At 31.8% G+C, this 24,491-nt stretch overlaps 1 protein-coding gene across 7 annotated transcripts in view; it reads left to right on the forward strand.

Moving 5' to 3' along the window:
* SSBP2 (single stranded DNA binding protein 2) overlaps positions 1–24,491 on the forward strand; it is a 272,802-nt gene that overhangs the window by 202,965 nt on the left and 45,346 nt on the right. For all 7 annotated transcript variants that reach the window (XM_019715082.2, XM_019715079.2, XM_074328767.1 and 4 more), the window contains 3 exons: positions 11,642–11,701; positions 19,341–19,407; positions 19,705–19,775. In XM_019715082.2, the coding sequence (XP_019570641.1) occupies positions 11,642–11,701; positions 19,341–19,407; positions 19,705–19,775 (198 nt within the window). The remainder of the gene's footprint in view (positions 1–11,641; positions 11,702–19,340; positions 19,408–19,704; positions 19,776–24,491) is intronic.

Below are 24,491 nucleotides of genomic sequence, written 5' to 3' on the forward strand. Positions count from 1 at the left end.
TGCCAGGTGTCATCCATTCTACCCAGCAGTCAGGTATCATCTTGTAAGTTATATAAGTTATAATGCCAGGGAAGAGTAATCCCATATCCTTTGTGCACGTTGGATGCTGATCAAGAGAATAAAACAATTAATTACTTAGAATGCTTGCAAATGTGAATACTATCTGTTTTCTGTCCTCTTTATGTTCTATAAATGATCTCTGAGATTACAAATACCTTTAGGTCTGTAAATGTTTTTCCATTTGAATTTGTCTTATAAATTTTATTAAGTACATGTATCTATTTAAGACACGTGTATTCCAAAATGCATATTTAAAATTGGAGATGGAGAAATAACTGTAGTTTGTGCAATTTGAATTCTCTCATCTTTCTTATTTTTGTACTTTTTAGCATTAGCCAAATTAGTAAGCTCTAATTTCAAAGGATTTTTTGGTGCATTAATAAATTATGTAAAAATCTGTTCTGTAGAAAGACTATTTTATATAGTTTAGAAATGAGTTGAGTAATTTTAAGTATACACTTCATGTTTACAAGTAAGTAACCAAGTGAATATGAGAGTATAATTTAATTTCTAAACAAAGTAAAAATATATATAATCTGCTACTTGTATCAGAAGACCAACCCCATAGGCCAGTTTCTTAATGCTAACTTTGCAAGTGAATTTGAAAGGACTACTGCCTCATCAGTAGAAACTTCCCTAGCATATCAAGATACTGGAAGGGTCAGAACAAAATAGCATTTTTTTTTTTTTTTTTTTTTTTGCAAAATTTAAAGTTAGGTAAAAATACTTGTTTCACTCTCATCTGAAACCAGTTTCTGTGGAAATATGAATATAAAATAGGGGAAAACAAAGAAGGGAATACTTTTGCACTCTTTAATGAGAAATTAATTATGGCTTATAAAAAATGTTTTAGCTCTTTTTTTTGGTTGAGTCAGCTGAAAATGTATCCTAAATTATAAATCTCAAATATTTATTTTCATACCCATTGTGCTTTTTATTAATACACTAGGATCTGTCCTTGTAACTTAGATCAGTAGTGGGAAGCAGCACAGAGCCAGATTCAACTTACATAGGACTCCAGCTACCTGCCTCACAAACACCAAAAAAACCCCCGACAAAGTGTGTGTGTTTGTGAATATAAGTTGATATAAACAAATTATTAAAGTTTTTTTTAGAATGTTGTTGAAACTTTTATGCTTTGTGAGACTTAACCATAGCTAGCATAGTCCCCATTCACAATCCACAAGTCTGTTGCCACGCATCTATATCTTGTAATGAAAGCTTGAGAAGCTAGAATCTTATTGAAAAGACCCATAATGTAAGTGAGCAATTTTGATGCTTAGACTAAATCCATATCAAAAGAATCAACCTACTTGTAACTCTGTGCTGAATTGGATTAGCCTTGCCAAAATAGCATCTAGGAAACTGGATCTGTTAATACTTTACAATTTTTATGTGAGTTATTTTAATTAAGTGTTGATGATGATAGAATATCTATGATGTACGAGAGATAGACTACATATTTATGCTTATCAGCAGAATATGCCAGCACAAGTATGTCATTTTGTGAGCTAAATTAGTTTAATACTAGTTGGAATTAAAATGTGTTAATCAAGAGTGTCTTATCCACTGGGGTGTCAGTAATGTCTGATGGAGAATTTCATGAAAAACAGAAAAGAAACTAAACCAATTAAGATATATGAATTGTAAAGTAACTTTGACGAAATTCATTTGATGCATAATTTATGCTTCATTACTTTTCTACAGAAAAATTCATGAAGAAAACTCATGAAGCATCTCATGGAATTTAAAATACAAAAAATACGTGAATGTTCTTACTATATATGACTAAAATGAAATGCTGAAGTCACAATATTCTGTAATGACTTTTCAAAATAATATTCTCAGTAGCATGTGACTTTAAGAAACTTAACACATTTAAGAAAAAAAGATTTTCGTCTACGTGAAATACAGAATAGCAAAATAGAGAATAGCAATCTATATAGGAAAATCATGTACAGTAAAGAGAATTGAAACTAAAAATATGGACACAGAATGAATAAAAAGTAATATTGAGTTTTTAAAAGAATGTTTATGCTTTTGGTTAAATCTTACAGTGAATCTATTTGTATTACCTTTCCAGGACTATATATAAATAAACATAACTGGCCATATTTTTCGTTTTCTAAAATTATATTTGGGAGTTTTTCCTTTGAAAGAGTCTAGAATAATTTTAAAACAGTACATCAAAAATATCATTAGAAACAAAAACTCACAGACACAGACAATAGTTTAGTGGTTACCAGAAGGTCAGGATGGACAGGGGTGGTAGATGAGGGTAAAGGGGATCAAATATATGGTGATGGAAGGAGAACTGACTCTGGGTGGTGAACGCACAATGGGATTTATAGATGATGTAATACAGAATTGTACACTTGAAATCTATGTAACTTTACTAACAGTTGTCACCCTAATAAACTTTAATTTAAAAAACGTATGTGTATGTATATCAGTAGAAAGATTAACTCTGTCTAAAGTCATATCTTTACAAGACCAAGTAAGGTACATATTTGGTCTTTATGTAATTAAATAATTACTGAAGATAACCCATATTATTTCAGGCTGTGTGTGTGTATGTATATATATATATATATATATATATATATATATATATATATATTACATATACATATACATATAAAATATATGGGTTATCTTCAGTAATTATTTAATTACATAAAGACCAAATATGTACCTTACTTGGTATATATATGTATATATGTGTGTATATATATATATGTATATATGTGTGTGTGTGTGTATATATATATATATATATATATATATATATATATATATATATATACTTTGTACTTTCTGTTTTTGCCTAAAAGTAGGTAGAAGCAGATTACTTTTTTGGCAAATAACCATTTTCTAACAGATTTTTGGACTAAAGATGGTAATGTGTTAAAGACAATTTGATGTTAAGAAAACAGAATGTTTAATCTTCTTACTCAAATGCTGAGCCTTTTCTTAAAGGAAAGAAAATATATAGGCTATGTGGAGTAGGGAAAATTTATTTTCCCTGTTAGTTCTTCTGGCTGGTCTAATAATCAAATGGACACGAGACAGATTAACAGATGAAAATTACCAAATTTACTACGTATGTACATATGTGGGTTCCATAAGAATAGGGGACCCAAGGATCAATCAGGCAGTGGAGGTTATTTTTCCTCTTGAACTAAGGAGAAAGGGGTGGGGGTGGTTTGAGACTTCGAAGTGGAGGAAGGCAATTCACACTGAGATAGGAAAGCAAATGTTTGCGAAACAGATGTTCACTGGGCCATGGTTAACAAGGGGACACAGAGAGGACTTTGATCAAAGGAGCCGGGTGGGTTCCTCCCCATCACACACTAGTTCATACTAAAACTACTGTTACATATGATGAAAGCTCCCTTCCTGAAGCAGGTCCTCTAATCTAATTTTTTAGGCAATTAGGGGGAGGTCAAAGGTTCTTCCTGAGTCTTTGGTTTCTTAAAAATAACCAGTTTAAGACAATCAGTATCTTTAAGAGGCATATTTTGGGGTGGCAAAATTTGATCCCCTTCAGCTAAAACATGTTGTTTCTGAAACCTAAGAATTATAAGTTTCTTAAATACATTTTAGTCTAAAAAGACTAGCGTCCCATGTATAAACACGGCACTTTAGGAGGCAAACAACTGAGAGATAAGCCACCATATGGAATTGTTAGTAGTTTTCATGGCTGGCCTGTGCTTCAGAAAAACTCAGTTTCTTTGCAACATCATATATATATATTAACCTGACCTTCTTTTATACCAAAGAGTGTTTACTAAATACTGCTACTCTGCAAAACTGCTTAAGAATTATTATTTTTAACTCTGACACCCCAGAAATAGTAAGAGAAACCGGAAAGCAGTAGAAGAGAATAGTCATCTAAATATAAGTTCTCTTCCGTGTTGTTGATATGGATATTGTAATTAGCTCAGTATCTTCTTAGGATCCCAACACTTTGTTCATTGCCTACTTTTACTAGGTCCTCTGGAAGATATAATTGCTCCTATGTCGGAAAGCATACACATATTTTGTAAGCATTTTCTCCCTAGGAAACCAGATCTATTATGCCAATACTGTGGCTTACTCTTTACAGTATCAATAGATACTATCTATTTTTTAACAAGACAATATTTTCAACAATAAATTGGTCAGGTGAGATTTTATACAAGAGAACCAAGCTTTATTATATATTTTCCTGGTCTTTAGAGTCTTCCATCAATGTTATTCATTCTCTCAGTCAATGAGCCAGCTATGGAATCAACCAAATATTTATTGAATGTACTCTGTATGTTCTCTCAGAATGTGCTAACTGCTTCCTTCCCTTCCTCATGAACCTCATTATAAGCAATCACATTATAATGAACAGTTTGATTATAATGATGATGCTCTTCCATTTACTACTATTCCCCAACCATCTTCTACTATTCCCTGTTAGCATTTGACTTTAAAAATACAAATAAATAGACTAAAGACTACATATCTCCTCAAAATTCTACCAAAAATGTTCAAGAAAAGAGAGATAAACCTTAGTAATTTATTTCAGTGTCACATTTCTTTTAGTCAAATGAATCAAGATCACATGCCAATTATTGCTTTCTATGCAAATTGCTTACCTGAAATACCATTACCTTTTCGGCTTTTCGTGGTTGAGTAATAGCAAGGGTAAGGAATTCTACATTGAGTGATTGCACAGTTGCTAGGGGGCCTCAGAAGAAGTGCCAGGGCTGGCAATTTTTTCTGATTAGCTGGTCATGAAAGTGAAATATGTGTACCTGCCTTTATTCTATAAATATATTACTGTAGCAGGATGTTACAGTGGTAACAAAAATGATAGTTATGATAGTTGGTCTTCGGTTTTGTTTTACATAAAACAAGGAGTTTGAACTAGTAAACTAAAAAGTAAAATTCTAAAAAGTAAAAATATGTCAAAAAAGCATATTCAAATAAAATTCTATAAGTCTTGTTTTGTATGTTTGTATTTTCTTAAACTTGGTAATTATGTAGTATTTCTTTAGGACATTTGGAAAGACATTATTTTTTCAAAAGTAGAAGTAAGTTTCACAAGAGTAATTTTGTCTTCAAAAAAGTTCAGTTACTTTGAATCACATAAGTCCTATATGTAATTATATATCCTAGAATATACTTCAGACTTCTAAATTTTCAGAAGTGTAAACTAAATGCTACATTTACCCACTCTAAAGAAGTGAGCGTTATTATTCTCTTCATCATTAATATGTTCTAAATTATGCTCATAAAATAAAATACGGTATACAGAAAATGCTTAAATGATTGGCATTTTAAAGAACGCTTTATTTTTTAATGATTGAAAATTTTCTTTCTTATCAGTTAATTCTTAGAGACGAAGATTTAAAGAGTTTCTAAAGCCATAGTGAAATATTTCAAATAAGATATAAGATGATGTGTACATTGCTACATCAATTTTAATGATTCTAAGAAATACCAATTTTATTTTATGTATTAATTACATTTTGAAGCCTCACATTAAGGTAATTGCGTGCTCTGATACAGTTTTTGTGTTCTTTCCTCTGAAATGTGTTTTGTACATATCAAGGCACATATTAATAAATCCTCTATGATAATGGCATGAACAAAGTGTTAAGGAAGTAGGAGGAAAGGAGCCTAGAGAGATTCTTTAAAGAGGAAGTGACATTTAAACTGGCCTTTGGAGGATTAATAGAAATGTACTTGGCTGAGAAAGGAGAGTACAGAGTAATCTCAAGAAGCAGAGATATTCTCGTGTTGATAAATCATATTTATAGGTTGTTGGGTTTTTGTAGAAAATATTAATGTTAGAAAATATTAACAAAGTTAACATTTGAGCAATGTATCATTTAAGATGTTCAGTTTGATCTTGTAGATAATAAAAGAAGTTAGGGTTTAAAATGGTTTTTATCACCTGTAATTCCAGTGTTGGTAAATTATTTATGAAACAATTCCTTTGTGGAGGGGCAGTTGGGATCTTCAGAGAAAGGAAAAATTGGACTGAGCAATCCACCTTTAACTGGAGTGAGGAAAGAGAAACAGCTCACTTCTTCTAATTCTTAGGGAATTGAGATAGACACTTAAGGGCTTATGAAAGACCAAATAAGAAGAGGGAAACTGGTACTTTCCATTAGCAGAAAGGGCAAAGAAGAAAGGAAAATCTCTTTATAAAAGAGAAATTAGGAAAAGCAGAAGTTTCGATTCCCATGAGTAATTCTTGATATAATGGAAAACAATAATCTTTTTAAATTGAATGACATTTATACTGAAATAAACTATTTTTCTAAATGGTATGATCATTTCTCTAAAAAACTACTTGGAGGAAATGAGCTGGACTCTTGATTTGTATTTCTGTGAGGTGTTCTTTTTTTGTTTGTTTTTTGTTTTGTTTTCATTTAGTCACCAAATATTTATTGATTTTCTGGCTTTGTATGTTTTTTCTTTCTTTCTCTTTGGGTTATCCCATTCATTCTGGGTACACAGCTGAAATATGTAGAAATAAGAATTTATGCCTTATAAATGTAGTTTCCATATGTAACAGTGCTAACTAACTGTGCTACTCAATTTCTTATAAAGAATCTTACTCCCTGAGTTTTGTCTAATTTTGAAAAATTTTTTAATAGGATAACCTTGATTTTCAGTCATTCATAGCACTACATGTTCTATCAAGTAGGGATGATGTAATATGACTTCTGAGGGTAGGCACCAGATTGAACTATTATTTTCTTCAGGTTTTTATTGATACTTGCCATTTGGTGAAGAGAACATTCTATTTGTTCCAGATTAGTGGACTGATAGTAGAAAACAATTTTTCCCGAAAATTGTTCCTCCTATTTATTACAAGATTGTGAACCTTGAAAAATCCTAAGCAGAGGGCAGTATGATTTTTATCTGCTTTATTCACTGATATGTCCAACCAATAGAACAGTGCCTTTGTAGGTGTTTAATAAATATTTGTTGAATGAACGAATCTCTAAAGTGCCTTTTAATCACTAAGTGCAACTTCTTTATTCTCCCAGATGACCTTTGATCTGATCAAAGAGCATAATTGTTTGTTGAAGTTTTGTTTTGTTTTTTCTTTAACTAGGTTTTCCTTTTTCTCTGGAAAACATGGAAATAAGTTTCTCCAGCTCCTTGATAAAGATGGTTTGTGCCTTAGGAGGTTATGCTCATATCCCTACCTCCCACCCCACCCCATATATTTTAAATACTTATAGATATTCACAATGAACTAATATTTATACTTAAGGGTAATGCTGGGAATAATTAACACATAAGCATGGGTTTTTATTTTGTTAATTTTTCTAAGGGACTTTAAAGATCATCTGGACTAACTCCATCATGTTAAGGTTGAGAAAACTAAAGGCTTGAAAGGTATTTTCTCAGGGCCCCTCTGCTAATTATTGGTGGTGCAAAAGCTAGAATCCAGACCTTTGACTCTTAGTCAAATGTTTTTTGCACACACATTATAAATAATTTTTTCAGGGGAAGGCTTTCCAGTTAATATATTGACTCACCATCATGACACCTTCAGGCAAATATTTTAATGCCCAAACTGTTTAAAAGATGTTCTTTGCCCCAAATATAAAGAGTAAGCACATTTCATAGTCAAGGACTCTTGAAGAACCTGTTCTTTTGGGGGTTATTGATGCAGAGTGCACTTACATGTCTGTCAATAGATGTACTTTATATAACTAGTAGGTAATCGTTTAGGCAGATTCGTATTTTACTATAAAAGAATTTAATTTGTTTTCATCTTTTTTAATTAAATTTTGTTGGGGTGACAATGATTAGTAAAATTACATAGGTTTCAAGTGTAATACATTATCTATGTATCACATTGTGTGTTCACCAACCAGAGTCAGTTCTCTTTCCATCACCATATATTTGACCTCCTTTACCCTGATTTACCACCCTTCTCCCCTCTTACCCTCTGGTAACCACTAAACTATTGTCTGTGTCTATGAGTTTTTGTTTCTTTATTTGTTTGTATTGTTCCTTTGTTGCTTTCAGTTTTATATCCCACGTATCAGTGAAATCATATAGTTCTTGACTTTTTCTGTCTAACTTATTTCACTCAGCATAATAATCTCAAGATCCTCCCTGTTGTCACAAATGGTCCTATTTCATTTTTTCTTATGGCCGAGTAGTATTCCTTTGTGTATTCCAATCATCTGTCAAAGGACACTTTGGCTGTTTCCGTGTCTTGGCCACTGTAAATAAAGCTGCAGTGAACATCTTAAATTATATTTAAAAGCAAATTGACTTCTGAATAGTGAAGTACAAATATTCGCACAGAATATTCTCAGTTGCTAGTATGCCTACATGTTGGGGTATGGTTCTATTGTTGTGTCCGTACCCCAACATGTAGGCGGTTGAGGACCTAGGTGGTTAACTAGATAACTTAAGGTGAAGATCAATCTGAATATTAAGAGTTTACGTTGTAACAGCGCTACTTTGACATTAAAAATGCTTTACCCATAGAAATCTTTATATTTTAGTGAAAAGTAGTAGATTTTTTTTGTCTAAATTAATTAGATTTTTGTCATTTTTTGCTTTAAATATATAACTATAGTTTGGAATTAATAAATGGTTTTTGGTTTTTTTTGCCCAAAAAACATAAATTGGACTTCTGAGAGGAGGACATACAAGAGGAAAACTAAAGAGAGACTCTGTCTCTCTCCCAAGCTTATTCTGTCAGGAACTGCAGGATCCCAGCTACCACTGTACTGCTTCTCCCTCTCAGCAGTCCCTTGATGAGGCCTCACAGTCAGATAAGAGAGTAGAGCATCTCATTAAAATACGTTTATTCACAATGCCATCGATTACAGAAAAAAATTCTCTTTTCAAATAATTCATTAAACCAACACTATAGCATCATTTTACATTCAGAGAATGTGCAAATCTCACATGCTCCATTTCAAATAAGGCACATCTCAATGCTTATCTCAGCATTTGGTATTTAGTAATATTTTTAACATTATTTCTATCTTAGATTCTATTTCAAAGAGAATTTATTAGTAACCTATGTTTATTTCTCCATGTTTCAAAAACTAAATTGAAATTATACTTTGAATTAGTGAATATGTCATAAAACATCACTTGGTGAAAGAAAGGCAACCATTCTAAAACCAGTATTTAATTATTAGATTTTTTAAATGAGTCCAGAATTTAAAAAGACAGTTTCATAACTGAAATTAGCTAATTAGGAAAATAGCAGAGGGAGTGCAAGTATTGGGGTAAGTTTCTAGTTGGCAGTATACCTAACAAATTAGTCCAGTTTACAGTTTCAGAAATGATAAAAGAGAGACAACTTTGATCAGATTATGTGTAAACTAAGCATTTTTTAAATGTAAACTTGGAAAATCCACTTAAGTTTTATTAGCTGGAGGTGACAGTATGACCTGAATAATCCACTGTTTCTGTACATTTAAAATGATCTCCTGGGAATACATTATCATACAAGATCACAGTAACAAAAAGCCAAATTGCTTGTTTAATTCTAAAGTTCGTCTTGTTGGTTTGTCCAAAGCCTCCAAAAGATATTATAGGGAATGTCTACAGAGTATAAATTTGTTAGGATTTTATTCTTCAGATGCTGCTTTTAAAATAGGCGTGGAAAATATATGTAGCCATGAACTGCAGGCCTAATTTCTAAAAATGTTTACAGAAAATACATTATAAATGTTGAATTTAATTATGTAAAGTACTATAGGTTTGGCTTCCTCAAGCCTTTGTTAAATTGATTCTTAATTTATATTAATTCATTCTTTTTTTTAATTTATTGGTGTGACAATTGTTAGTAAAATTACATAGATTTCAGGTGTACAATTCTGTATTACATCATCTAGAAATCCCATTGTGTGTTCACCACCCAGAGTCAGTTCTCCTTCCATCACCATATATTTGATCCCCTTTACCCTCTTCTACCACCCCACTTCCCCCTTATCCTCTGGTAACCACTAAACTATTGTCTGTGTCTATGAGTTTTTGTTTCTCATTTGTTTGTCTTGTTCTTTTGTTGTTTTTGGTTTATATACCACATAATAAGTGAAATCATATGGTTCTCTGCTTTTTCTGTCTGACTTATTTCGCTTAGCATTATATTGTCAAGATCCATCCATGTTGTCACAAATGTTCCTATATCATCTTTTCTTACCGCCGAATAGTATTCCTTTGTGTATATATACCACAACTTCTTTATCCATTCATCTATCGAAGGACATTTTGGTTGTTTCCATGTCTTGGGCACTGTAAATAAAGCTACAATGAACATTGGAGGACATTTGTCTTTATGGATAAATGGTTTCAGATTTTTTGGGTAGATACCCCGGAGAGGGATTGCTGGGTCATATGGTAATTCTATTCGTAATTTTTTGAGGAACCGCCACACTGCCTTCCATAACGGCTGCACCAGTCTGCATTCCCACCAACAGTGTATGAAGGTTCCTTTTTCTCCACAGCCTCTCCAACACTTGTTACTATTATATTAATTAATTCTTAATATTTTACTTTAAAAATTCAAACCTTTAGAATTGATAATTTGCTTATATTCCATGTAAGGAATAATCTTACATTTAAGCCAATTATTTATTATGATATAATTAAACAAACATACTATTTTTATATAGTTTATAGAAAAATATAATAAAAATTATATTTTGAATAATTATATTTTGAATTTTGAATAATTTTAGGAATAATTTCAAAAAATTTGACGCCCAAATCTGAGTGATCAAAAATATTCTCTTTCCACTCAACATTATCCTATCACTAAAATGATCCTTATTGGTTATTTTTCAAACAGTTCTTGGACTGAGAATGAACATATCTTAGCTTTTGATTCATCTAATAAGATAAATTGACTTGAATTTTAATATAAGACTATTTTTTCTTTTGTTACACACCTCATAATCTGCTAGGCTCAAAATATGCAAAGAAATTTCAGCTTTAAAATTTATAATCAATGTTGAACCATACCAAACCCTTGATCAAGGAAAGCCAAATCTCTTTTAACCATAATGACTCTTGGAAAAGAATTTTTTTTTTTTTTTTTAACCATTTTAAACAGAGCTATAGAAGTAAAGGTGAAGAAATTTGGGGACTTTAAAGTTATTAAAGGAAATTGATAACCACACCTGATAATTCAGTCAAAATATTTGCTTAGAACCCCATTTGTATAATGATGTAACCAGTAAACCTCCTTAGTACTGGGATTCTGTTGCCTAAATTTCTTAATTTTTTTTGCCAACTGGGTGGGTATCATTATCTTAATAATAATTCACATTTTAAAAAACTTTTGCTATAGTTACTTTGGTCATCTTTGATGTTTTTACATTTTCTTTGGAAAATTTTCCAGATATTCTTCAAAAAGTAAAATACAATGGTAGTTTTTCTTAAAAGCATTTAGTCTACTGAAAGCAGCCACATCAGGAAGTAAATTGATTTATGTTTTATATAATTCTAAAATTTTTTAAAGCAGTTTATTTTCAGATATGCATTTTACATTGTGCTCTTTTTTGTTTTGTTTTATTTTGTTTATTTGTTTGTTTTATTTCAATAGCCTTTTATGTCACCTCGGTACCCTGGAGGTCCAAGGCCCCCATTGAGGATACCTAACCAGGTAAGATTTATGTGCTACTTAAGTTTTGTTTTGTTTTGTTTTGTTTTGTTTTTCTTTTTGAAGAGTTAATAAAGGTCTTAAAAATGTCACAAATATTCCTTACCTATAAAAATATTAAATTATTTTTTCTATCTTCCATTTAATGCTGCTTCTAGTAATATATAATCTACTTCAAGAGTTGGCAAACTACACTCCATAGGTTGGCTGACTGTTTTTGTAAATAAAGTTTTATTGGAACACGGCCACACTCAATTCATTTATGCATTATCTACGTCTTCTTTTACACTGTGGTATAAGATTTGAGTGGTCATGATAGAGACCATATATGGCCTGCAACCCTAAATTATTTACTCTCTGGATCTTTATAGAAAAAAGTTTGCTGACCCTTGGAGTCCATCATGTACTTTGAACCTAATTTTTAAATATGCGTAATTTTGGTAAATGCCGATTATATTCTCATTTAAAGGATGGCAACAGAATTTTCTATGAACACAGTTTGGTTTATTTTTATATATTTTCAATATCATGGCTCTAGCATTCATATCAATTTTGCCCAATTATATTGGCATATTAGGCATATGACTAGCTGCTTCTAGAAAGATTAGATCTATTAATAAAGAAATTATTAACAATAGATCTTCCAACCTTTTTTTTTTACCTACAAGAGCTCTGAGATTTCATGAACTTTTGTCCTTAAATAGTTTTTAATCAATACCATAAACGTTTATTTGCTAAAGTGAACAAAGCACAGTTTTTACTTGCAAGGAGTTTATACTTTAGTTTTAGGATACAGATAACTTACATGTGTGTAGTATATGACATAAATGCTTACCCAAATAGAATGTTTATGTCAAGATTATCGTTTCGTCACTTTCTTTAATTCTATTATTTGTATACCTCAGCATTTTCCAGGATTAAAGTAAACCTGTTATCACAATAAATTCTCTCTTTCATTCTTATTCTGTTTCTGCTTCCTTTCTGACCAAAAATGGAAGAAAGTTGCACTTACTAACACATTTGATAGCAACAGAGTCTGCTTCTCCTCTCCCGGCTCTTACTGAAATTATGCATTGTCCTTTAAGTGTCCCAGTTTCCTGGTGTTCTCTGCTTCTAGTGCACGCAGCACCCACATTCACCCCCAGGGGAGAACTTTACTTTTATTGGAGTCTTCATGGTGTTTCAGACATCCCAACCATAGCTTTGTATGTTACATAGATGCAAGAGTTTCCTGCGAATCTGAAATAGGGAAATGTGAATTTCTTGCATAGTGTATTGGTAGAATTTTTTTCACTTCATATATTCCATATAAGTGGTGAAAATATGATGGAAGTATTAGAGTTCCATCCCTTTGACATTGTTGAAATCTCTGCTTTGTATAAGATACTACACTAGGTTCCATACCTATTAAAGACTGGCAAAATGAAAGACACACTTTTAGGAAGAGAAGTGGGTTGGTTGTGGGGATGTAGAACTGAAAATCTAGATTGTTTGAAATTTTTTTAAAGAATGAGTTTATAATGCCTTTGGATTTTTAAAAGACACAATTAAAAAGCTAATGGTAATAAAGTGTTATGATGCAGGCTCTTTTTCCTCAAGAGTTTTAAACAGTCTTTACCTCTGTAAATTTTAAAACAATTGTACTCTTCTATGAGTAGCTCTTTTTTGTCCCCACCAACAGGTATATAGTTAGACTTCATTAATTCAAACATGTAACTTTCAAATTTACAATAATTTACATTTATGTTATTTTTAAAAATCATTTTCTGAGAAAATTAGTTGTGTTAATAGTATGAGCATATTGTCTTAGGAAATGTTTAACCTTTTTTAGGAACATGACCCTTTCAAACCACAAAATGGTTCTTCAATTTCATTATATGGTCATTAAAGCAGAACTGGCAAAACTGTTCTTGGTGATTAATTCAAATGATATATGCAAAAAAATGCTAAAATTTTTATTATTTATTTTTCATTTAAAATGACCACAAACTAATGAAATTTTGTTTTACTGATAGATTGTATCTCAGAAAATAAAAAGTGAAATACCTCTTCGGTGGTGTTGACTAGTCATTGTGAATGTTAGTAAACATTCCTTTAATAAACAGATCCTTTATAATTTATAATTATTAATAATTAGACTATAGATTTTAATTTAAGTTCTCCTAAAATGGTTTTCATGGTTCTGGACTAAATCCACAGTGGTTTATACTGTTTGTGTATTCATAGGACTGGGTATTTGGTATATAGTATAAAGTATCATTATACCAAAAAATACATGAAGGGGTAATTTTCTCTAAAATGATGAAAGAAAAATCAAATTACAAAACTACAATATAGCAAAGAATAAATATATATGAAAGAACATGTGAAACACAGAAGTTAAATCCAAAAGTATTTTTGATTCTACCATTTTACACTGGAATTGGTTGAACTGTCAGAATGGGTCATTGGTGTTGTAGCATCCATAATCTGGAGTGGAGCAGATCTTTATCCTTCTCAGATAAAATGTCTACTCCGAAAAATTCACAATATTCATTCAATACTATGCTGACGGAACCAAGGCAGCTAGAAATACAGACTGTTAATAAGTGACACCAAGAATAAACTATTGACGTATTGATTCTAAAGAATTTTGAGAATTTATACTCTATTTCTGACCATTCCTAAAACTCTGTCAACAGGTATGTGAATTGAAATAACACATAGTTAATGCTGTTGATAATTTTATTTTCTAAAGCTGATTTTGGTATTCTAAAAGTACATTACATCTGTCTTACTGAAACTCTCAAAGGTATTTGTCCAAAAATAGAGGAGTGGTTAAATAAACTGAGATAATATGCAGCTATTGAAAAGCATGCTATAGAATTAAATGTATTGATACGATAAAATGTTTATGATCTATTACCAAACATGAAAAAGAAGGACCAAAACATATATAGTACATCACCTTTGCCATATCACTGTATATACAGAGAATTTACCCCACGCATGTACCCCTCTCCATACAGACATACTTGTCAAAAAGACTGTAAGGACCATATCCTTTATTTCTTGGTGGTAGGGTTATGAGTGTTTTTTTTATTCTGTATTTTTAAAGTTTGCATTGAGCAGTTATTTCATTTGTGATTAGAAAAGTATATTATTAGTTAATTATATACATAGATAATTAAAAGTACAGATATTTTATTCTGGTTATTCCTATATAAGATTTCCTTTATTAATATTGAATATATAGTTTTTACATGATAAAAGGAAAAAATAATGGATGGTGAAGATAGGCAAATCTTAAAAAGACTTTTCTTCATCACTTTCAAATAGGGAAAAAATCAGTAGGAATTTGAGCAGAAAAAAAGGTTGTTGGGACATTTACTTGTATACTGAAATGAATTTACTATATCCCCATATAACCAATGTATTTTAAACAAACTGCATACTTACTCTTTTTCACATGTTCTCTTATTCCAGATAAATACTATTTATATTTAGCATGTCCTTCACCAATAATCTTCTATCCTTGTAAATTTTTTCACATGTAGAAATTGACTTTTATTTAATGATAACAATATGCAAACAGAAGAGAAAGACTTCAGCTATATAAAGAGAAATATGTTCTACACTGAGTAAATAGTAGAAGTCTTATAACTAAAATTGTAAGGAGGATGATGACAGCAAATCACTAACTTTCAAAATTAAATGTTACACCTGTTTAATATAAATTAGTGTTTAATAATGAAAGCATAAAGTAGCTGTTTTTGCCAATTCGACATACCCCTTCCTGTCAACTGGGATGTCCATATTTTTTTTATGTCTTAGTGACAATTACACTATGAATGTATTTAATTTACTATTTTAAATCCAATGAAACACAAAAATATATTATTTCTTTATAAATTTGAATTATGAGTATATCCTGGATATATGTCTTTTCCAATTATTTTCTACCATTGTGAAAGGAAATCAACAAATTCAGTGTCTGACAAAAAATAAATTCATTCTCCTTCCCCAAACAAGAAAAGTTTACATAGTGAATGCTGTGCACTCTTAACTCAATTTAAGTTATAGTTATATAGAGCTTTTTGGTACAATGTTTACTACTTTTGCCAAAACATATTTCATTATCTTATAGCCATTTTCTCACAGATATACCCTTTCTGGGTGTAAAAAATGTTGGTCTTAGTCCCCTCCTAAATTTCATACCTGTTCAATTTCAGTTTCCTTACCTACCTCTTCTTGGTATTTCTAAATATTAATAATTATATATTTGATCGTTTTTCTCCTTACTCTTTGAAGTCTATTCAATTCTTATGACTTTATCATTGATGATTTCTAAAACCGTCAAATCTAAACCCTATTCCTTTTATTCCTTTAAAAAATATTTATTATTCTGAGCCAGTAGACACAGATAGGGTCCATACTCTCTCAGAACTTACAGTCTATTGGAAATACAGAGAAGAAAAAAAGCTATGATCGTATTTAGGTTCTGTGAAAGTGTGGTATAAGATCCTGTAAAAGCACAGAAAGAGCCTTTGCCTTCCTTGCATGCTAAGACATTCAGGAAGGCAGGGAGGAGTCCTACAGAGGTAACAGAAAGAAGCAGTGGCCATTGTGGTTGGGACATTGGTTATATATTGAGCAAAAAATACATTGGTTGAGCAAATAAGTAAAATGTATTGACGATAATAAAAGGTTTCTTACTGTTGGAGAAAAGTACAAACACAGAAAGGAAAAAGGATAAAATAATCCTGAGGTTTTGGATTGGAATTGGAGGTACTAGTGTTGGAGAGTATGAATTTATGGTATGTGTATGTACGAGAGAGAATTAGTCATAGATGTATAGGTGTGTGCATATACACGCACATAGATTTTTTAGCTCAGTCTACTGAGAAGGCCCAAAAGCAATAAACCCAACTAACAGTGAACACTGTGAGAACCCAGATCTTGATGTGTGAATACTGTTCTTCACTAGAAGGAGTAAGAGCCCTTTGGAGAAAAGACTGACTCCAGAGCTAGGCCAGAAAAAGTATGAGATGAACCTAGAACATTTTTTGCCAGTAAGGAAATGCTGCACGTACAATGAGGACATGCCAAAGGGACACAAGACCCACTTGAAGAGCCTCCCACTGGCTAAATCTTGGATAATTTGTATGTTAAAATAGATGATAGTAGTTGATTACGATTCATTGAATATAATAGGAATCCATAGATTTATACTTAAATAATTAAATTATAAATAAATAAGGGAAAGCTCTTCTTTATAGTGGAATGCCAACAAACAAGCAGAGAAAGGATGATAGACACGGGATATATCCATTTGGTAACGATTATAGTGCTTAGGGGTTATCAGTGGATGCTAACAACATCCAACTGGTTAAGTTGGTAAAGGGTTGATGACGAATGGGATACTGACAATCTTGGCATAGCTCTAATACTAAAAGTAATCAATTACAAAGAGGAAACATAATGATCTTATGGTGTGGAAACCTGGCAGACACCCAACACAATCAGATGATAAAAGTTAATATCACCAATAATGGGATGAGTCAACTTCATGTGCCCTCTAATGTGATCACTGAAAAGAGCATAGCATCATTTCTGTGGAATTCCTGCTAAGAAAATATGACCTGAGTCTGGGTCACGAACCGACGACATTAGAAGATCATCCTCTAGAATGTAACACATATTCTCTTTAAAACTGTTGAGGACATGATAGGAAAAGGCTAAGGAATTATTACTGCTTAGAGGAGCATGAAAAAAACGTGACAACTAAATGCAATATATTTCATGAGGTCCTGGTCCCTGAAAGAAAAAAGAAACATTATTGAGACAAATGTCAAAATCTGAATGTGGTCTGTGGCTTGGGTGGTAGTGTTGTATCACTGTTGATTTCCTGATTTGAGAAGTTGTGTGGTAGTTATGTCGGAGAATATCCTTGTTTAGGGAGCTGTATTCTGTAGTACTTAGGAGTGATGGAGGCATAAGGCCTGCACCTTGCCATCAAGTAGTTCTGGAAAAGACTTAGGATAAAAGGAGAAAGAGAGAAGGCGAAAGGGTGATGGGGGCAAATGTGGTAAAATGTTAACAGTTGGGCAATCTATGTCATGGTATATGGGAATTCTTTATGCAGTCTATGTAATTTTTCTATAATTAAAAAAATATGTACATGTTTTAAAGCAAATAGAAGGAAAACTTATACCAGACTGGGGTTGTAGGGAAGAATTTTTTTAGGAAATGATTCCTAAACTGAGATCTAAAACATGTCAGCAATAGGCACGAAGGGTCTCTGAGATCCTTGAGAGGATAGTTTAGTTTTAGTTTTAATTTTGTTTTGTTTTTAATGGCTGGCCTTTAGATATTGTTGACTGAATGCATAAATTGAAAACAAACTGAAAGAAGTTTGGACATTAGAATGTCAGTGTGGCAGTGGCAACAAATTAGGCTGGAAAGGTAAGCAGAGAACAGGCCATATAGTAGGAACTCAATAAATATGTATTGAGTGTGCTTTAAGCAAAAAAAATTTCAAATAATTACAAAAAATGGCATGAGAAATGGCAGCTCTCTACTGCAAGTGATAATTACAGAAACAGTTCTGATCTGGATATAGAAATCCTTTAATATTATCTTTTTTTAATATTTGAAATTTTTAACTAAATAAGATTTATCCTGAGTGAACCTTTATAGAAATTTTGCCTATTGTCAGGATTATGTATATATGTGTGTTTAAGGTTTAAATTGCTCATAGCTTCCTTCAGCTCTAAGTGCTGTTCAGAGGACTACCGTGTTTCCCCGAAAATAAGACCTAGCTGGACAATCAGCTCTAATGCGTCTTTTGGAGCCAAAATTAATATAAGACCCGATCTTATTTTACTGACTTATTATAAGACCAAATCTTTATAATATAACATAACATAACATAACATAACATAACATAACATAACATAACATAACATAACATAACATAACATAAATACCGGATCTTAACATAATGTTAATTTTTGCTCCAAAAGACGCATTAGAGCTGATTGTCCAGGTAGGTCTTATTTTTGGGGAAACACAGTATAAAAAGTTGCAATTCAGTATGTATCCAGTATCTCACCCTACATAAACTCTTGATCTCCATCTTTTTCAGTTCTAGTTCTTTTTCTCCATATAGCCAAATTGTTTGAACTTAATTGGAATATTATTTTTCTAAATAGTTTCTTAGGGAAAATGTGACTACAAAAAATATTCATCGGCCCCTTGATGTTTTAGTCCTTCTACTCTTGCAATCGCAAATGAGTAAAATAATCTGTAGAAACAGAGAGCTTACACTGAAGAAGCAAAATTACTTCATTTAGTGAACTTAGTAAATTAATTTGTAGGAAAGGAATTATATGCTGAGAAAAATATACAACAATTTTTGCCTAGATTCCCCGCCTCCAAATGCTTATTTTGTTTGCCACAAAATGGGCAAAATAGAATCTTTTTTAGAACTAAGAACTAATACTAGGTTTATAGACCTATGAAATTTATAAATGTCAAATACAAAAATGTGAAATACTAAAATCCATTCTGTAATTATAGGTATTTTAAGAGAATTATTAAAGCACTGATTTTATAAATATTTACAATATTGCTTTTAATTTTGTTTTACTAAATATACTAGGCACTTGGAGGTGTCCCAGGAAGTCAGCCATTACTTCCCAGTGGAATGGACCCAACTCGACAACAAGGTGATTATTTTAAAGTAAAAGTGAAATAGGTGTTCAGAATCTCAAAAGAAATCCTATATTTTTACAGAAAGTTTTTTACTTGGATATATTTTTCATAATTATACCAGTTGCATTTTTGCAGATAGCATAGCCAAATGATTTATATTTTAATTAACTCTTAATTATGCATGATAGTGAGGGCAGTGATAACATAAGAAACAAAATAATTAAGCACCAAGCAGAGAAGCGGCTACTAGCCTCTGGTTTAGCACTTAGGTTCATTACATTGCTAATATCTTCATACTTTTTTTTTTTTAGGACATCCAAATATGGGTGGACCAATGCAGAGAATGACTCCTCCAAGAGGAATGGTGCCCTTAGGACCACAGGTAAATAATCAGTACAGAAAGTAGAGGATGAGTTTTTTGCCTTTATTTTATATAAACAAACTATATTATTTGTTGTCTTTTGTTATATGTATTAAAAGTGTGATATAATATAGTTTTTAGTCTCTTGAGAACGTAATATCTGTGACATGTCCAAACTGATTTAACAACAAACTATATTTTAACAGGTGCTATCACAGATGTGTTCAGTACATTTGAGAATACACATTGCATAGAAATACATTATAGTAATTATTATAAAAAGATAATTATTAGCATTTTAGTTATATTAAGGAAATATATAAAACTATTATAAAAGATAACCACATAAGTTAAATAAACTCAGTTTATCAAAAATATTAGAGTAAGCAGCATGAAATATATTTCTATAAAGTCTTTCAGAGAATGCCATTGACAATTTATTTTATACAACTATAGTTCTTTATAAAATATGAAAACAATGGAGAACCATTTAGAAATAAACATTAAAATGGGTCTCACTAAGCAAGCATAATGCTATCAGTTTATATCTATATTAGCCTACTTCTCTATCAATATTTCCCAGAAGTATATACTAAGGTTGAACCTATTCTAGCTGTTGGTGACATTTTTTAAATATGCTGTCTCCAGATATCACTTATTTCAGCTAAAATATTTTTTGTGTGTCTCTTGAGAAAACTGCATGGGGTAGAAATCAATTTTATAATGTTATATTTCAAATAAACTAACCCGAAATCCAGAATTAAAAGTTTCTACCTCATGGGTCAGAGGTTAGCAGGTCATAACACTGGTTAAAAGAATGAATTAATTTATTTTCTTTGTCCTTTCCAAGGAGAGCATTGTAAGTGAGCATTTTAGGAGTTTGTTTCATGTATCTACTTTGTAAAAATTGAATTAATATTTTGCTGTGTACCCAAAGGAATCAGAGAATTAAGAATCTAATACCCAGATAATGTAACTTAGACCTTAGAGTTTCTAACCAACAACATGCAATTATATATATATATATATATATATATATATATATATATATATACACACACACACACACATATATGTATATATCAACTATATTGAAACATGAAGCACATATAACCAAATTTTTCAGCGATATCATGTTACATTAAAAAAATGCACTATATAAATGTATGTCAGATCATCAAAGTCAAAGGAAAATCAATCATACAGATGCCATCCAAAAGCAGAATGCATCTGCTCTTTTGTACTAGAATTACAGAAACAGTCTCTGGAATCTTGTCATTAGCTTTATGCACAAAACACACGTCTCATTCTTACCATAGATATTATTTTCATTATTTTTGGAGCTTAAGGTCAGTGTGGAAAAGAGGGTAACAGAGTTATCTTTTGGGACAATTGAATTACCAGAACAAAGAAATATATATTGTCTAATGATTCTTAGGTAATGCCAATTTAGAAAAAGTACACATAGTAAACGTGTACGCCTCAAACATAGTAAACGTGATTAATAAATACCACGTGGATGAAGAAATACAAGTTTGCTCCATATCCTAGCATATTTTTCCCACCCTTTAATATATTTTACATCTAAGTTCAGAGGTAATACATGATTTTTAAAAATTGATATCAGTATCCTTTCAATAGAAAAGCAAAATTATCTATTTAGTCAAGAAAAATGTCTTCCCTCATACCAAATTTGAAGTCATTTTTCTACTTGCTTTTGTGCTAAGATATACTTAGATTGCCCGTGTTCTTATGTTCAGCAGGTGCCATATGATTAACAGAAAGATTCATCAAGACCACCCTACTAGTTCTAGTTCCTCTAGAAATCTAAAGGATTTATGAGTTGTACACAAATAAAAATATACTATGATTTCCAAGTCAGATACTTGACGTGGAGAAATAATGAGATGGAAATACGTGATGGGCTCTCATGTAAAGAGAGAATAAACTGATTTCTGTATTTTCAAATCTAAGATAGGAGGTAGAATTCAGTTCAGTATAAGAAAGAACTTTCCAGAAATTAAACTGCCCAATCATGGAAAACCCTTTATAAATTTTCAAAGCAGAGTCTGAACAACCATTTTGTCAGGAACATTGCATTGGGAGAGAGATTAAACCAGATGGAATTGTATAGCTGCCATCAGCTTTAAAATTCAGTGATTCTAAATTAGCTCTTTCTATTCTGCCTTTGTTGATAGCACTTGGAAAGCTAGTTGTTATTGTTTCTTATCTTTCTGTTTCCCTTTTGCTTCATATTATTTACAAAATGAAAATATTTTGTAAATCTATTATATTATGTATTAGATAATTTCTTACACATTTCCTGTGATAATTGAGCACCAGGTATACAAAGACGAGTAAAACAGACTCTGCCTTCAAGTTACTTGTTGTTTAGCACGAGATGCAGATACATAAAAAAACTGTTATGCAGTAGAAAAAAAATCTAGAAAAGAAATATGCATACAATGTCAGGGAGTCATTACATAAACCAGCAAAGTAATTCTGTTAGGGTTGAGAGCTCAAGGGAAGCTGATGAGAAGAGAACTTGTTTAAAGTTAGTCCCTTATTAAGGGTGACAAGAAAGAGTTAGCAGCTATAATTTTCGAGCACCAGGTATCATATTTTTAATGCACTGAGCACTATGATAGGAGTTTTATGTGATTTTATTTTATCCTCCAACAAGCTTAAAAGGGAAATGACATTGTCACATTGCAGATAAGAAAATTAAGGTTGAGCAGATCATTGGGAGAATCACTGGCCCAGGATCACACATACAGAAAGAGGCGCAGAGGAAATGGGACGGTGGCCACAGAGATTCAAACCAATGTCTTTCTATGTCCAGGGCTATCAGGAAAATTAAAGTTTTACTTGATAAAATAAAACACAGATCTTCTACGACCCAAACTGCGGGGGAGACTTTCATTATGATGCATTTCTATTATACTTTTCCATTCAGTTTTTGTTCCCAAAGACTTGCTTCTCAGAGACTCCTTGTTAATACTGCTGCTGCCACCACTGTGCTTAATCCCAAGATTCAGGGATATAGCTCTACTTTTAACAATGACTCAAGTGTGGATAGAAACCTTCCACTATCCTATAGCACACAAAATTTGGATGTTAAAATAGGATTTCCTGAAAGTAAAAGAAATAAACAATGAGACTAACATGTAGCTAGGTAATTTATTTATAAACGGTGGCTTACTCTCTGCAGTTAACAGACTTTTCTCTCATTAAATATTTCCTTGTCATCTTAGCACCTACTACACAGACGGCCACCACAGATGAGTTAGTATGAGTGTAAATGTGTATTGCTTGTTTCTGAATCACAGGACATTGAGTAGGCTGCAGGATGTAGTTGGGAGATAGGGAAGAAGGTAAGAATTATGGGAAACGGGCAGGAAACAGGCCGGGCTGACTGTGACTAACCACACTGAGCTATGCTGAGCAGTCTAGTCTTCATTTGATAGGCAGTGTGGGTCATCGTGGCTTTTAAGTGACATAAAGAGGACTCAGTTTTAGAAACGTAGATCTGGAGGCAGTATAGAGAATAGTTGGAGAGGGGACAGGCTGAGTCAGAGAGACCAGTTAAGACAGTACAGTAGTTTCAGTAAATGACAAAGATCAGTGATATGAAGGAGAGCTCTATCTCTAGAGCTATTTCACAGATAAGTCTTTGTGGTAACTAACTAGATACAGGAATTGAAAGACAAGGAGGAGACATCAAAACTCCTGAAAGTTCTTAGCCTGGACTTTTGTGTGGATGTGATGCCACAGAACTGACTGAGGAAGGCAGTATAAAAAAACAGTCATGAGAAGATAATATTCAGTTGACTTTTAGTTATGTTGAGCGTGAAGTGGTATCCAGATGAAAACAACTCATGTTAATTTCAACATATGAGTTTTCTAGGAGCTTGGGAAATCTATCATGACAAAATATAAAAGATTTGGGATGCCTAACATATAGTTGTTAAACTAATGGTAAGAGATAAAATAACCCATAAATATGTGTTTATTGAAATAATAAGAATTATTATTCTTAGAAGATTCAAAGAATGCTGTGGTTGGAACATGGGGGAAAGCAACATTTAAAGAGTTAGCAAAATAAAAGGAGCCAGCAAAGGAAACTGAAAAAGAGTAGGCAGAAGAGTTGAAGCCAAGCATAAAAGTGATTGATAGTGACAAAATATATCAACATGCTAATGTCAAATTTAGTCTTTTGACCCTTATGGAAGCTAAAGTAAGCTAATGTGATATGCATGTTAAAACATTAAAATATTTTTATCATTTGAATGCACATAATAGTTATTCACAGAAACCTCTTGAGTCATATAATTCATGCATACATATTCTGAGTGTACTTTAGTTTTCATATATTTTTGTACATTTGTATAAGTGCATTTCTGTGTTGGATATATTATTTTATGAACAGAAGGTTGTATCTTATGTTGGGTTCACATGGGGTTTTTTTTAGACTATATAATCATTCTGGGTCTGACAATTTTAAACATGTTGACTAAGTCTTTTCTTTAAAAACAGTTTTGGATTTGTGAAATGTTTTATTTTTTAAAGTTCACTGTTGTACAGATATTAGGAAATTAATAAAAATATATTAAATATTGTTACTGCAACTATACCTTAATCACTTAACATGCTCCAGTGATCTTACATATTCACATAGTTTTTAAAAGACGCAACCAAAGTAATTGTTAAAATAGAAGCAAAAGTACAAGAGTGGAC

Source organism: Rhinolophus sinicus, linkage group LG03 (assembly GCF_036562045.2).
Source record: "Rhinolophus sinicus isolate RSC01 linkage group LG03, ASM3656204v1, whole genome shotgun sequence".
In the NCBI taxonomy this organism is placed as follows: Eukaryota; Metazoa; Chordata; class Mammalia; order Chiroptera; family Rhinolophidae; genus Rhinolophus; species Rhinolophus sinicus.